We start from the raw sequence: 15,023 nt of genomic DNA on the forward strand, positions 1-15,023 counted from the left end.
TATTTATATTGTGGTCATATGTGCCCTTTTGAGCTAATAATACTGGTCATACAGCATAAATCCATATAGTTCACGCCCAATAACACCCATACTAGAATCATTCAACATGTCATTCCAACCATTTTCACCTTGGATGTCTCCGTCCGAGCTGAAAGTCTCTCCGTCCACTTCTCACGAAAATCCTTCCTATTTCAGCAATTGGAAAGCTACTTTGGAATGCAAGAACGCAAACAGTCGTCCAGTAACGACTCCAAAGTTTTCGGACAAGGACGAAGGTGTACTCACTACACAGTCCGAAATGACTTACTGGAAGCAACGAGTAGGTAACGTGAGACTTCATTTGAGTTTTTATTGACCCAAATAGTCGCAGTCTGGTGATGTTGGCAATGTCAACGCTGGAAGCTCCAAATTTTCGGGTCCTTTCTTGCCTGGACTTGATATTGGACCTTGGAGTCCACCTCTGGCTGGACAGTGGCGATCTCGGCAGCAGTCGTCTCCTTCGCAACACGAATTGGAAGAGGTTTGCGCGGTTTCGTCATTAATGGTGCTAAAACTGAAAGGTGTTTAGAGTCTCTTGCAAGCCAATGTAAGAATTCGGCAGTTGACTTTGGAAAATCGACGATTGCAAGAGTATATTGCAAGTTTAGCCCTGTTTGAAATCTCTTTTGCGGTAATCGTTAATGTTTATATGCAGATAGGCAATACTCTTATACCTCAGCTTACTATGCCTGATGTACTCACACCATCTTCGGAGGTTAAAAGTTCTTTCTCAAGCTCAACAGGACCTGATTTTCAAGACCTTTCAAAAGCGACAAGCACCTCTATAAAGGACGTAAGTTTAGAGCGTGGCCAATTTGTGAAACCATCTTACTGATCCACACAATCAACAGAAATCCCAATATACAGCCCCTCAATTTATCATTCAAAGTGTCCTCCAGGGATCTTTCAATTTTGCCACAATGCCTCCTCAACTGATCAGAGCAATTGTATGGACACTAGCATACTGCCAGCCCAAAAACAATCACGAGAGGTGAGTCTTGTTTCATCTTTATCCTAATCACTTACTAAAAGGTTTTGAGTGCCGGTCTGAAAACCGCTGTGAAGGCTTTGACCGTAAGCCATGTTTTTTTTCTAAAGTTGATATCATTCTCAAGAGTAAATAGGCACGGTTTGGCGTTTCTGATGGCTCTGAGCCATCTTTGCTTCTCGTTCAGTCCATTATAGAATGGGCAAAACCTCTCTGCTATACCTCATGTGGCAATTATCTATGCCAGCAGCTTCTTGAAAGAGGTAATGTACCAGACAAGCAAGTATTTCTCAAACAAATACAGTAAGAAATATCACTTTGATTATATTAAGCTAATCTTCCTAGCGATGAAATTGTGCCTATTGCAAGTAACAAATTTGGTACTCATGTCTTGTGCAAGGCTATTAACTTAAAAGAGCTCGAAGTGGGTTTTTAAGAATCTAATGATGTTATTAACTCGGCTGTAGGAACCAGTGTCAGAGGCATTGTTTCAGTATGGTGTGTATGAGTCAATGCAAACTGGGGGCCGAAGGTTATGGAGAGAGGTAAGTACCTCACTAAAAGGAGTCCCTAGTCATTAAACGCCTTTCAGTACTTGGAGAAATGTCGCCAGTCCAAGAGCTTTGAAGTTTTTGAACGGTATAGCGTTTCCTCTCTATGGTATAAAAAATGCTGATTGGGAAACATTGAAAGAGTTAACAAGGAAATGGAATATCGTTGGGCAGATCTTGCCTGCGTAAATGAGGTTAGCTTATAGGTGATACATGCTCAGGACAAACAAACCTAATCATTTTGATAGCACGGTTCCATCTCCGTCCAGCAAGTGTTTGAAGTATTTGGATCGCAAGAGTTGATGATGCCTTGTTTCGATGAGGTTAGTCAAACAATGCTCTTGGTATTGCGGCAGAGGCTCACTTGTCTAAAGATCCTAAGAAATATCGCACATATATCTAACAACCAGTTTGGACAGTGAGTGATGAGGCTTCCCGGAAAGACCTACAACTAACTGTCCCATTTCTAGCTTTGTTGTAACCAAATTGATTAGCTATCCCGCCCTGTACAAAACAACCTGCGAGGCTATCTTGACATCTTATCCACCTGTGGCCACTACTCATCATGGAGTCAACCTGGCCAAGATCGCCCTCAACGAAGGGGGGAGATCAAGCTTTGTAAAGTATCTGGATGCCATATGCCGGTATGATGATGGGTGAGTCTGTAAATATGGCAAATGACTATCAGACTGTCTGATTTCCTTTCAAGTCGCACTCCAGGCATAGTGACTATTGCGACATCTTCTATCGGAAAGGCTCATTTGAGTAAGTCACCTTATCTATCGGACCAGACTTTTTCCCTGCTTATCTTTATTATTTTGTCAACATAATATAGCCTTTCTCATGTCTTGCGTGAGTTAAAACATTTTACTCAAAGAGTTATTCAGATTCTGATGCTTTACAGCTAACGGCTCCCGAACACACTCGTCTTCGCTCAACATGTCGTGCTTATAGTACAACTTTGCGCAACTGTCAGAGTGGTAATGACCTCCTCCGAACTCTGTGAGCAGCTCGGTTGACAAGAGTATTCTGCCTGACTAATCCTGAATAAGCGGTATAATGCACTCCTCATCCACCAAGCATCGTGGCAACACACTCTAATCACTTTGTTGTTGTCAGCTACAATCATACACATAGAATCGTTTCACCACCATTTACGAGTCAGCGAGAGACGACCTAGCTGTAATCATATCACGCCGCTTTTTATTGTTGTTCAAATTGCAAAACCCATCGTGCAGTGAATCTCTGGCAACATTTATACTAGAGTTTGTACATATCTGAAATCGAGTTGTCGTATCTTGTCGTATCTTGTCGTATCTTGTCGTCATATTGATTAATCTTGGAGAAGTAGATTTATACTGGTTGTCCCATGTATCTGAAGACTGAGTCTCTCGCTTATGCTGTCGTCGGCGATATCCATTTGGATGTACTTTGAAGGCTTTTATAGAGTAATCTTTAAAATTTTGTTTCACAATTCTTATTTGTTTAGTGTTATCATTTCTCCATTGGGATATTTATCAAATCATTCAGGCACGTCAGATTATTATCAATTGAAGACTTAAACATTTTCGTCTCGTCAACTTTTTCTTTAACTATTATTCAACTCTTTCTTTTCTTTTTCAGTTTGGGAAAAAATGACAGGAGAGCCATCAGTCGATCGACGGTTTGAGGTTGACTTCAAGAAGACACCTGGAACGCTCGCCCTCACTGCGACACATATTACTTGGATTCCAAAGAACAAAGATGCCATGGATCGACAGAGCCAAGCTATGAATCGAGCCATAAGTGAGTTTAGATCTGAATGGATGATAGGTTGCATATCATCTAATCAACTACTCCATGCAGATATGCTAGCAAGCAAAGCTGGTTCGGAACGTACGAGTCTTAAAGTCTTGTTTAAAGATAACGTTCCCGCCGGAGGGCTTCTCTTCGTCTTTACACATCCCATTACTCGAGCAGAGGACAGGCAAGCAGTGCAAGATATCCTTATACCGTTCGTTGCGGCCAACAAAAATCCTGTTGTGCCGACCCTAGGGGGTCCATCGGCAGTTAACTCAGCTCCGGTTGTTTCTAGCAGTGCCGCTGTTACAACTGTCGCCGATTTGTCTAGAGGGAAACGAAAAATGGACGAGTTGTCCGCTAGCGGCCCGGGAACACCAGCTGGTACATCGCCTCTGCCAGCTGTGATAAGAGTACAAAGAAAAAAGCATAATACATTAAGACAACGAGTTTTGGAAAAGAACGATACGTTGAGATTGTTACATAGAGAGTTGGTATTGGGGCATAAAATTACTGAAGAAGAGTTCTGGGAGGGAAGAGAGGTATGATGAATTCTCCGTTTTGTGGTCTTGTGATACTAACTTAAAGAATGAAAAGGCATTGATACAAGCCGAGGAGATGGCTTATTCACAAAGGCCTGGTCGGCCCTCTCGCCTTTTGGATGACCGATTTGACCTTGATGCTGGTAGACGAGGCAAAACAACTGGCGGAACGGGCGTGGGAATCAAGCAGACTGACTCGGGTCCAACCATATTGAAGCTTTCAAAAGAACTCACTAGAGAGATTTTTGAAGAATTTCCGGTGGTGCAGGATGCCTATGCCAAACATGTACCAGGTGTAGGTTATTCAACATTAACTTGCAAAGTCCTGACCGAGTCACTCACTCATCATTGACAGATATCCGAAACTGAATTCTGGTCTAGATACTTTACTTCACAACTCTGGGAACGACATAGAGCAAGTGTGAGAAAGTCCGTAAACGATGAATTATCGAGAAAAAAAGACGATATTTTTGATCAATACCTTGAAGAACCTGACTGGAGTGTGTAATCTGTTTATGCCTGAGTCATCCAGTTTACTGACCAGTAAAACAAACAGACACTCAGCCTAGAGCGCCTATGCCTGACCGAGATGGAGTGGAAAGATATTTGGATCTTGCAGCAACCGAAGAGGATCATGGAGAGGCTTCTTATATTCGAGACATCACTATGCAAGCGGGAAGGGAACGAAGCGCTCTACCACTTATACGGAGGTTCAACGATCACTCAAAGAAATTACTTCGTACAGCTACTGGGAATCAAGCTGTATTAACCGATTCTCATCATGGAGTAAATATTTGAGCTTATACCAAAAAGCTTTGCTGATTTATAAAAGGACATCAACATTTATAATGAAATCGAACTTGAAGATCTACATGGTCCTGCTGGACCTTCCACAATCACCCTTGACGTTCAAGATACATCTGCGTTGCACGATTCGAGAGACAGAGACGGACCTTCAGGTATCATGCCAGATCTCCCAGAGTCTAAACTCCTTGCTATGGCGAGAGAATCCATTTTGCAAGTCATTAACTATACACCTGATTTTTCCAAAGTATGCATGTCAAACCCAGGTCCTTATATAGATGGAGACGAATCAAAGAAAAACCCTGTCTATGAGCCTTTTGCAAAGCAAAGAGATGGACAGGCTGGGGCAATGGTTGTGATAAAAGATTTGTGGACGCGAGCCAATGCCGAGAATGCTATATTGCGTGGGTACTGCTATTTTTTGCATTCCTTCTTCTGGCTACGAAAGATCTTGACGCACAACTGCAGCACCATTTCCTGAAACACTCTACGAACAAGTGCGGTCATGTCATAATGCTGCTACAGAGTTCCTTCGTCAGTATTGGTCTGCCATTTTGCCCTCACAAGTCGGTACTCTCGGTGGACAAAACGAAGTCAGAGAGGCGAAAGCTGTAAAAATGGCTGGATATTTGAAGAAGACAGAAGCAAAGGTAGAGGCTATAGTACAAACTGCACAGATTACGGGATTTGACCCCGAGAGAGTTCGAAAGGTGAGAGCCTTCGTATAACGAAACGTGAATAGTTTGAAAGGCCTAACACCCGTCATTAGGCTCTGGCGCCTACGTTAAATGCTGTCAAAGTAGCCCTTAATCGAGAGAAGAAGCGCATGTCTGTCAAGTAACGTCTTTAAATGTTATGACAGCGTTTTGGACTGAGGAAAATGAAACTATGCATCACAACGCTAGAGTTTGTAAATAATGATAAATCTCTTAGATGGCCGCCTCTCTTGGATATGTCATTGCACACACTGTGTGCAACACATTCAATTTCACACTTTGAACATGGTGCCTATTCAGTACCTACCGGTAAGCTGAGTAGTAAGATCTATTTACAACAAAGCAACTCCAGCAGCCAGCATGACAGCCAGCAAACCTCTAGCAATACCATAAGATTTGTCGCCAGAAGAGGGGCTCCGAGATGAAGTGGTAGCAGCGCCTCGGGTGGTGGTAGATAGAGCGCGAGTAGAGTTTGCAGTGCTAGCTCCGCCGACAATAGCTGAAGAGGCACCAGTAACCTTGGTTAGAGTGGTGGGGGCGGTATCGCTCGAGGCAACTGTAGAAGATGCGGACACTTTGTTGGGGTCCGCCACAGAACTAGATAGACAATGTAGTATGTCAGCAAGAGCAGCCATGGGATCATTCAATTAAAAACGCCATAAAGATGGATTTAGCTTACCTGCTACCAGAAGCGGCAGTAAGCTCAGCAGAAGAACTTGGAGAGTCACTATACCGTGTCATCATTGAACGCTTTTTCTGATTTACTTGGGTAAAACATACCTTTTGGTTGTAAAAACATCGGAAGAGGTAGAGATAGAGTCACTACTAGTACTAGCTCCTGCGTTCTCACCGCCGCTTGTGGCAGAAGCTGAGGGAGAGCCGCTGAAAGCGACAGCAGAAGAGCTTCCAGAGGTAGAATTGCTCATGGAGATGGGAGCACCAGCTGCAGCACAAACAGACTCTCCGTATGAAATGGCGGCAGCCATATTGGTGGTCTTTGAATCGATTAGCTACATTTCAGTTAATGGCAGAGCTAAACTCACGCTACAGCTAGCTTCGAGGCAGGATCGAAGGTACCCAACGACAAGTTCGCTTTTACAGTAGCATGCAATGTCATTAGAGGCACAACCAGACTATCACGCAGTTGTTAGACATTTCGCTCTGATAATCACTTCCTACCCAATGTCAAGCAAGTTGCACTGACATGCTGTGTGTCTACATCATTGAAACATCTCGTAGCGCATACAGGCTTAGATTGTCGAACAGCCAAAGCTCCAACAAACTAAGAAATAATAAGCACCATTCTACATCCCAAAGATAAAGCTCACAGTCGCCAAGAGAGGGAGAGCTGCTAACAACGTAGCTACGCGCATTGTAGCGACAAGAAGGACAAAATATATAGGGAAATCAGAAGAATGAACAAGATTTAATAAAGATAAAAGAGAGATGAAAATAAGAAATACACAACATTAAAAGCTCGGTCCTTTTTCAAGTAGAACTGGCAATACTTTAATCTTTTTGGAAAAAAAAAACTGGGCATTTAAGCCGAATATATATATATAAAGTGCATCAACTTGGGATATCGTTCTATTTGACTTTCTTATCTTTACGTTACAATTTTTAAAAGGTATAAAAAGGTATGCAATATCAAGCTCGCCCTCATCAAGAACTCTTTCATCCTCCTCTTCCACCTTCTATTCCTCTTCCTGCTATCAACACTCTTATTCCTCGTCTCTCTGCGACCATCAGCGACATTGACGCTCTTCGTGCCCGCCTTGTCGAAGGAGCAAGCAATGGAAGCCTACCGAGTTGGTGGGCAACGATGTCTCTTGCTGGAAATCAAGCTAAACATCTTATAGGGATGCGCTATTACAGAGATATTCTATCCTCTTGGGACGCATCATTGCCCTCTCGGCTACTTTTACAACTCCACCGACAGTTCGCCATGGTGCGTCCGGCTACCAGCAAAGACCATCTGAGCAGATGCCGTTACTTTCCCAGTATACTGTCCACCCTTTGAATCCTTTACCGCCTTTTGAAGCATTGGAGGCTTCTCAGATATCACTCTTAGCACCTGAAGCGTTTTTTCAAGCAATCAATACTAGATCTATACCCGAAGCTCTCTCTGTTGACGAAGCGACTCAAACCCAAGAACAAACATCTGATGGTATCTTACATACGCGTAGCCAACTGATGGCAATGACGGACAACGAGCTGGAGGAGCTGAAAAAGAAGCTACAAATGAGGTTGGAAAGAGAAGGATTTCGAGGCAAAGCTGTCCGGGACGAGATTGAAAGGCGTTCAGACGAAATAGAATGGGCAATGAGGGTTGGCGAAGACGATGAGGATGAAGAGGTTCCAAGTTTGCAGGAAAAGCAAACATTACCATCGCTGCAAAAAGAGATAGAATCGAATGAGGACGGTGATGATGATGATTTGTTTGGGTCGGACGAGGATGAGCCTATGGATTCTGCGCCTACAATATCCAACAAACAGCCACCGTTCAAAGAATTTGATAAGGAATCGTGGAAGATGGCAGACTATGTGCGGTTCATGGACCAGGGGATCCAACCTGAACTTCGAGCATAGCTGCATTGGTTGCACAGGGCTAACTTAACATTACATAGGTAAAATTGTCTACCACTGCTTAATCCACTATTAGAGTAATGTATAACATTAGGGTAATTCGTTTCTAAAGACGAATTGAACAGTATTCAATTCGTAATAATGAATTTCCCTCCCTTCATGATTACGTAATTACTAATGGTTGTCATTTCCACCTCTTGTCATTTCATGTATCTGAATGTTTACGTCAATGTCATGTATCGCTAACAAGCAAGCTGGAAGCTTGTTCTTCTATAAACTATGCCAAAAACATTCCAGCTACATAATTCCCTCAATATCTTGGACAAAAAGTTAGCTATAGCCCTTCAGGATTGCTCATCATCTTCCAACCGCCGGTTCATCCGCGTCCTTCTATCTTTATGGCATGATATCTCGTCACGGTCGCTGAAGATAGGATCAAGGATGTCCCACTCTGAGTAAGTCATTTGTACGTTGCCTGTCAATAGTCCAGCCCAACAGCCAAAGTTTGAGATGGTGTTCATGACTTGCTCACCCATGGCATCCCTCTCTCCGCACCTACATGGCGATTTATTGGTGCATGATCGATGGTGTATTGTCCCTGTCCGTTTCTAGTCCCATATTTCTAGCCTCTGGCCTTGGTTCAATCCGAATGAAGGCGTGTTATCTAAGAATGAGCTACCGCAGTGTAGAGACTTGAACGGGTGGGCTTTTCCATTTACTTTGCTTCATATACCTGATGACGTTGAAGAGGTGGTGCATCTCCGTTTCTTGAGGTAGCATGATGTCCTCTTGTATCCATCCTGTGGCTTGGAGCCACCTTTGCCTTTCAGAGAGTCATAATTACCTGGAATCGACAGCCAATCGAGTAGAGATGACAGGGATGAAAGAATTTGGTCAGTGCCATCGTTATGCCAGTCAACATTGGTCGCTGAGGACTGTGGTGGGGTCTTGGGGTATGTTAAGATAGCTGAGGGGTTATATTTTGTGACCTGGCGCCATTTACGTGTTTGAGAGTAAGTTGACGGTGTAGGAAGATGGCTATGGGAAGGGCCATGCTGGGTGAGACCCTGGGAGCCGTCCGATGAGCCAATCTATAAGCTTGACATATCTATAGATGGTGTTGACGGCTAAGAGTTGAAAAGTATTGACTTTGAAGGTATACGTTAAAAAGAACAATATAAGCATTGAGTTTGAAGATTTATCATATATTAAACAAAATATGACAAGTTGAACGTTGGCTTTTCGAGTTGAACACGCAAAAAACCCTATACAATTCGGACCGAATTGAACACAGCCAAAATTTGCTTCCGTGATTACGACGCCTGTTCAGTTCGCAAAAATGAATAACCCAATTGTATATCGACTCTGGCGGCATCTGATTTTCCACGTGGCAAGTGTGGGGCTCCGCGTTTAAGACGTCAGAGTTGCTTTGATGTTACTACTTGAACATTTAACATTTATTTTTCAACGTTTGACTTGTTCTTTTTCTTCTTTCAATCTACTTTTATCGTCGTGACATACAACATGTCTGCCATTGTAGGAAAAGTAGTCAACAAGATACTCAAGGACAAGATGGGAAAGCAAGCCCCGGAAGATCCTTATTATACTATTGCTGTTAATTCCAAAGGCAAATACAAGAAACAAGTTGTGAGTGCTTCCAACGATTGGATTGATGAGTGAAAAGTGCTGAAACGATTCAACTGTACAGCGGCCGCTGCCTGAAGGGCTTTCTAAGCGTGATCGAAAGATCTTGAAAAAGATTAGACGAAGAGCTCATTACCTCGACAAGGGTATGAACATTTGCGGATTTCGGGTGGGATGGACCTTCTTCATCGGTAAGTGTAGAAAGCTATCAAATAAGTCTAGTCTGTCTGTTGCGTGGACATGACGGCAGTGACTTGGTAGATAACATACACTGATAGGTATCGTCCCCGGTCTTGGTGATGTGGTGGATGCTAGTCTCAATTATTTTCTGGTGGTTAAACCTGCAAAGAAGCTCGACCTACCAAACAGCCTGGTGAGCAAAATGTTGCTCAACAATGCAATTTCTGTGGGCTTTGGGTAAGAGAGATGATCATATAACGAGGATCAATGTTGACAATTTCAGTGTCGTTCCAGTGGTGGGGGATATCTTTTTGGCTGCTTGGAAAGCAAACTCTCGGAATGCTCATCTGTATGCTGCCTTTTCCGCATCGTTGTTACATGCTGATCATACCTTATCCGCCTTCTATCTGTGGTCAATCACAAATCACGCTTGCATCATAGGGTTGAAGCCTATTTGACCATCCGAGGTCAAGAGTACCTTGCTACGTTGCAAAGCGGACTCAGTCCAATTACCGTGGCAGACGCCATCACTCATGGTGTAACCCCAGAAGAATTGAGAGAACAGTTTGGGCCTGGCTCAGGTATGAACGAACCAGTTTCTGATGAGGAAGAGCATGGTTCTGGTTCCGTTGGAAAAAAGAGCAAGGGGAAGATGAAGACTCAGAAAGTTAGTGGTCGGGCTTGACTGTGACCTCGCGGAGGGTTCCAGTACGAGGCGTTTTATACTATTGTGCGATAAACTCTTTCTGCTAATCACAATCGTCTATCCTATAAAATCTATGATTTGTGGTCACCAGAAGAGGGTGGTCGAATAAGGTGGAGGTAGTTCTTATGTAAATAATTGTCATTAATGATTTATGAATTTTTGTTTTCTTACATTGAACATCACTAGAAAAGTCCAACTTGCTTAGGTTTCTATTTCCCTCTGTCAACAGGCGAATCTTCGACATGACAATCATCCATGTTGGTAGGTTTCGCAATCCAGTTCCCATTGAATTCAACGCTGACAAACGTAATCAAAGTCGCTTTCAAAACTGCCAAGCCAGCTACCATTGGACCCCTGACGGCTGAATTTCTGTCCCTCAAGGATAAATGCGTCCATCCCCATATTGACAAGCCCTACATTGTCGATCTGAGAGGCGGCAAGCAAATTTCGACAGAGGGAAAAGATAGAGGCATGCAGGTTGTCTTTGTTGTGGAATTTCAAGTCGGTATAGACGTATCGCAAGGAAAACTGTAGCTAACTCGATTGGGATGGGTAGAACAATGATGATTTGCAGTATTATCTGTACAAAGACCCAGCCCATGAAGAGTTCAAGGTGAGCGCCTGTCAACCGATACAAAACAAGTGTATGCTGACATACCGAGTTACAGCAGAACGCTCATGGAAGATGGGAAGTGATTGATGTTGTCGCTCTCGATTTTAACAATGGACACTACTAGAGATTCCCATGGCGAGCAAGGAGGATTGTTGCGGACAAGGCTTGTCGTAAGTTTGTATCCCATGTAGAGCGTGGTCAGTCTTTTTTACAAGTGTATATCATTTTTGCAATTGAAAAAGTAAATACAAAGCAAAAAAAGTAAATGCAATTGAGCTCATGGCATTCGTGTTAAATTTATCAAAAGTGGAGGAAGACCAACGGTCTTGGAACCAAATAGAACTCAACATTGAATTGTATTTTACATTTATCATGGACACCCAATATATTACAAAAAGAGCTCGCTACCTCTTAGCCATCCTTTTCGGTCTTTACTGTCTGGTGCTTGGATTGCTTGCTGTCCCTGCTATCCAGCGAGAGTGCGTCTGGTCGCTATGCAAAGCTCGTTGGGTAGAGCTGAATGGAAGCTGATATGGACTATAGGTTTTTATTCTTGCATCATGTACCAATGCCTCTGTTTCCAGACTTTGCAAACCCCGAAAAATATGGTCTTGCTCGTGAGCCCATTGTGCTCTTGCTTGAGCAAATACTGATAGCAGAGGTCAAGCTTTTAAAACTAGAAATTTCAAGCTAAACACTTTTGACGGGGAATCCATTGGTGCTTGGCACCTCTTGTAGGTAGTCTTTGGCTAAGAACTCACTCTGTGATAGTGCTCAACAATGATTAGGCCTCGCTCGACGTATACTTTTCTCAACCCATTGCCTCCTCAAAGTGCCCTGGAGGAGGATATCTTTAAACAAGCTCTTGTTGACAGACCAACCATCATCTACCTTCATGGAAATGTAGATTTTGACATGGTATTGGTGATAATCTGACCACTAGGATTGTAGGCAGGATCACGTGCAACCTCTCATAGAGTCAGGAGTTACTCTGCCTTCTCAAACCACCTGGACTGCAATGTGATTGCAATCGACTATAGAGGATATGCCGATTCGAGTGGTATCCCCACTGAAGAGGGTTTGGTTTTGGATGCCAAGGCTGCTCTAGATTATGTGAGCGACACAGTGGGAGCTGAGCAGATTAGAGAAAAGGTGATACTTGTGGGACAGAGTTTGGGAACGTGGACCGCCTCGGGGCTGGCTGGATTGTTGGCCAACCAAGGTATGTGAATGTTGAACATGAGGAAAGTCTCATGGCTGGATAGGTATAGCTCCTCGGGCTATCACTTTGATTGCGCCGTTTTCTTCTGTAACCAAACTTCTTACAAGGTTGGTGGAGTGAGATGTGCGTCGTTAGTATAGCTGACCGCCGGCTTCAGTTTTCGTTTGTTCAAGTTTATACCTCTTCTGGGACCTCTTGGTAGATTCCCCACTATACAACGTAAATCAGCTTCTATGAGCCGATTAAATAAATTGCTAAGCCTGCCTTAGGTTATTTGCAGAGCTTCCTTATTTATCCCTTTGATTCTTCTTTCGTTTTGGCCAACGTAACCTCTCCGATACTACTTCTCCATGCGGCCAACGACGATATAATCCCTCATACGCATTCCTCTTATCTCTTTCAATCTCTCATCTCACCTTACATAAACAATAGTATTAGGACTGATATAATGCAAGAGGTGGATTACCCTGGATGGGGGGTGATAAGATCGTTTGAGAGAAAAGGAAAAGGCGAAGTTGTGTGGTGGGAGGGGAAAGAGGGAGGCCACAACCGCTTGGGATGGGCGGAAGGTACACTTGATCTCATTGCAAGGGTCAGTGGGCTTTGATGAAATTATACTCAAAAGCGATTGTCCAGATAGTATATGGAATGATCACATCGCACGAGCGTTCAGCCCTTGGACCAAGATTTTCAATGCATAACAAGTCGGTCTCATCTAGCGGACAATCGCATAGGTATTCAAGGGTCAAAATCTTCAACGCAATCGTAGAATTCTTTGATGAATCTGTTTTGCTGTTCTAGGGAAGATTCAGACTGCATCTGTCTCAGTAACAATTCACAACTGACAATCTATCCTCACCTCGGTAGGCTGGATAGCACGGATCACGAGGTACTTCCTGCCAGCTATGAATGACGTTAACAATATACGCCCTGATTGCGATTCACCAGGCCTTACCCATCATCTTGGCGTCGACTTCACCAGTGAGGTCTGTCGTCTTTGCGCCAAAACAACGGCCACCAGTTTCTTCTAGTATACAGATACCGGCACACACATCCCAAGGCCAGCACTACACGATATGTCAGGGTGATGTCAAAAAGAGTTGATGTTTCATACTCCGATATCCCAGTATCTGCACTAACCTGTCAGTTGATTGATAATATGGGCACCTCAGTCACTCAAAACGTACATATCTAGACCACCGCTAGCGACAAGAGTGATGTTGAGCGCAGAAGATCCCGAACTCCTCAAAGAATGACACATTTTGCCGCCAACGTCTGTATGTGCTGCGAGCTTTTCAAAGGTAGCGACTTTGCGAGGAAGCGCAGGAGGGGATCGAGCCGATCCGTACTCCACCGCAATCCTGTATGAGCGTCAGTTCCATGAGACAATAGGAAAGAGGCCAACTCACAGAGCTTGTCCAAGCGAGGAGAGAGGTTTGATAGTGCCGGTGAGAGGCAGTTTGCGCTCTTGGTTGAGATAGGCACCTTTGCCTTTAGCAGCAGACCACTTGCATACTTGTGAGCAATTGCTCGACAGCCGTGGAGCTAGAGTATACGTACAAGCTGATCGAGAAACGGGTTATAAATGACGCCGACTATTGGAATACCTTTGTAGGCTAGACCAATAGAAGTAGCCACCATAGGGAAACCGTGAATCTATATATCAATCAGACGAGTTTGGTAATAAGAGTATCAAGGTCGCACATAGTTGGTCGTACCGTCAATTGGGCTGTATACATCAGTAAGATGACGATGACATCCTAAAGATAATGGATGCCTACTCAACTAGACAATACCATATTAGCCCTGCCGACATCAACCTAGGACGAGTCACTTACCAATCCAAGTGGGCTCATCAGTAATTTGCTGCCCATCATAGGACTCTTCTCCAATACTGAAATCTGTTAGTCGTATCCTACTGCTAATCTGCCCACAATTTGTGTTCGGGATAAGCTTCTTTGATCTTGCCGAAGATGAAGTCCTCAACTGCCTTGTCGACCTCTGTGACGAGCTTAAGAATCGGTGGTCAGACTCATTGTGCATCCCATCAAGCGCAACTTACATCAACACTGTTTACTTTCTCAGTAGCCTGGGCAGTCTCGGAAGCGAAGCGCTTCTCTTGTCCCTCACGAATGAGCTTGCCAGCCTACAACGTTTGAATTAGCGATTGGAACGTTGAGGCAGGCGAGCCTCACATCAAGAGCCAACTGGATGGTAAATTGCAGAATAGAGTCAAGATCAAGGTCAGCAGTCATTTTGTCAGAGTATCAGAGCAGATGATATTGGGTAAACCACAGAGTACTGTAATTATTCTTTAGCACTTGAAGTGGTAAAGAATAATCCCAAAACGTCTCGTTTATATACCTTAATCCTCAGCCTATTTCAAATTAGTAAATGCCTTTCAAAGGATTCCCCTGTTACAGTCTTGACTGTAACCATCCTTGTGACGATGTCCGCTGGTGGAGGTTAGTGTATATAGTTGACATTTGTATCTTTGGATTTTCTCTTTTCTTTCATAGTATTATTTATGCAAGTCCAGGAGTAAAATCTCTAGGCCTGTTGAAGATAATATAATACATTGAGCCTTATAAACACGGAACATAGAAACGAGACCCCAGAATCGCATACACGCTTTCCCAGCCTGCTCCAACAA

At 43.6% G+C, this 15,023-nt stretch overlaps 8 protein-coding genes across 8 annotated transcripts; 6 read left to right on the forward strand and 2 right to left on the reverse strand.

Annotated features, from left to right (window-relative positions):
* Positions 1–106: 106 nt before the first annotated feature.
* Positions 107–2,679, forward strand: L203_105027 (uncharacterized protein; the record flags this gene model as incomplete). Its single annotated transcript, XM_066214400.1, has 17 exons — positions 107–319; positions 365–520; positions 569–832; positions 891–1,030; positions 1,080–1,113; positions 1,164–1,330; positions 1,373–1,451; positions 1,495–1,572; positions 1,620–1,666; positions 1,721–1,772; positions 1,827–1,901; positions 1,953–1,996; positions 2,049–2,234; positions 2,288–2,343; positions 2,414–2,430; positions 2,483–2,580; positions 2,631–2,679. The coding sequence occupies 17 exons, from the start codon at positions 107–109 to the stop codon at positions 2,677–2,679; spliced, it is 1,755 nt and encodes a 584-aa protein (XP_066070497.1).
* A 533-nt stretch (positions 2,680–3,212) lies between these two features.
* Positions 3,213–5,544, forward strand: L203_105028 (uncharacterized protein; the record flags this gene model as incomplete). The annotated part of the gene is made up of 8 exons (XM_066214401.1): positions 3,213–3,363; positions 3,424–3,899; positions 3,955–4,194; positions 4,255–4,399; positions 4,456–4,685; positions 4,732–5,107; positions 5,172–5,413; positions 5,473–5,544. The coding sequence occupies 8 exons, from the start codon at positions 3,213–3,215 to the stop codon at positions 5,542–5,544; spliced, it is 1,932 nt and encodes a 643-aa protein (XP_066070498.1).
* Positions 5,545–5,632: 88 nt separating this feature from the next.
* L203_105029 (uncharacterized protein) lies at positions 5,633–6,792 on the reverse strand (the record flags this gene model as incomplete). The annotated part of the gene is made up of 8 exons (XM_066214402.1): positions 5,633–5,670; positions 5,727–5,747; positions 5,796–6,016; positions 6,099–6,146; positions 6,200–6,414; positions 6,463–6,552; positions 6,624–6,701; positions 6,748–6,792. The coding sequence occupies 8 exons, from the start codon at positions 6,790–6,792 to the stop codon at positions 5,633–5,635; spliced, it is 756 nt and encodes a 251-aa protein (XP_066070499.1).
* Positions 6,793–7,058: 266 nt separating this feature from the next.
* On the forward strand, positions 7,059–8,008 carry L203_105030 (uncharacterized protein; the record flags this gene model as incomplete). The annotated part of the gene is made up of 2 exons (XM_066214403.1): positions 7,059–7,231; positions 7,279–8,008. 2 exons carry the CDS (start codon positions 7,059–7,061, stop codon positions 8,006–8,008), a joined length of 903 nt encoding a protein of 300 aa, XP_066070500.1.
* A 1,521-nt stretch (positions 8,009–9,529) lies between these two features.
* On the forward strand, positions 9,530–10,514 carry L203_105031 (uncharacterized protein; the record flags this gene model as incomplete). The annotated part of the gene is made up of 5 exons (XM_066214404.1): positions 9,530–9,652; positions 9,714–9,840; positions 9,928–10,066; positions 10,113–10,178; positions 10,271–10,514. The coding sequence occupies 5 exons, from the start codon at positions 9,530–9,532 to the stop codon at positions 10,512–10,514; spliced, it is 699 nt and encodes a 232-aa protein (XP_066070501.1).
* A 263-nt stretch (positions 10,515–10,777) lies between these two features.
* On the forward strand, positions 10,778–11,272 carry L203_105032 (uncharacterized protein; the record flags this gene model as incomplete). Its single annotated transcript, XM_066214405.1, has 4 exons — positions 10,778–10,796; positions 10,852–11,036; positions 11,092–11,148; positions 11,204–11,272. The coding sequence occupies 4 exons, from the start codon at positions 10,778–10,780 to the stop codon at positions 11,270–11,272; spliced, it is 330 nt and encodes a 109-aa protein (XP_066070502.1).
* Positions 11,273–11,520: 248 nt separating this feature from the next.
* L203_105033 (uncharacterized protein) lies at positions 11,521–12,977 on the forward strand (the record flags this gene model as incomplete). The annotated part of the gene is made up of 8 exons (XM_066214406.1): positions 11,521–11,627; positions 11,692–11,765; positions 11,816–11,882; positions 11,937–12,051; positions 12,100–12,370; positions 12,414–12,477; positions 12,528–12,589; positions 12,640–12,977. The coding sequence occupies 8 exons, from the start codon at positions 11,521–11,523 to the stop codon at positions 12,975–12,977; spliced, it is 1,098 nt and encodes a 365-aa protein (XP_066070503.1).
* Positions 12,978–13,108: 131 nt separating this feature from the next.
* On the reverse strand, positions 13,109–14,625 carry L203_105034 (uncharacterized protein; the record flags this gene model as incomplete). Its single annotated transcript, XM_066214407.1, has 12 exons — positions 13,109–13,183; positions 13,230–13,273; positions 13,326–13,437; positions 13,485–13,500; positions 13,558–13,731; positions 13,780–13,877; positions 13,931–14,026; positions 14,075–14,155; positions 14,209–14,251; positions 14,305–14,381; positions 14,433–14,516; positions 14,566–14,625. The coding sequence occupies 12 exons, from the start codon at positions 14,623–14,625 to the stop codon at positions 13,109–13,111; spliced, it is 960 nt and encodes a 319-aa protein (XP_066070504.1).
* Between the last annotated feature and the right edge of the window lie 398 nt (positions 14,626–15,023).

The sequence above is a fragment of the Cryptococcus depauperatus genome, chromosome 6 (genome assembly GCF_001720195.1).
Source record: "Cryptococcus depauperatus CBS 7841 chromosome 6, complete sequence".
Classification (NCBI taxonomy): Eukaryota; Fungi; Basidiomycota; class Tremellomycetes; order Tremellales; family Cryptococcaceae; genus Cryptococcus; species Cryptococcus depauperatus.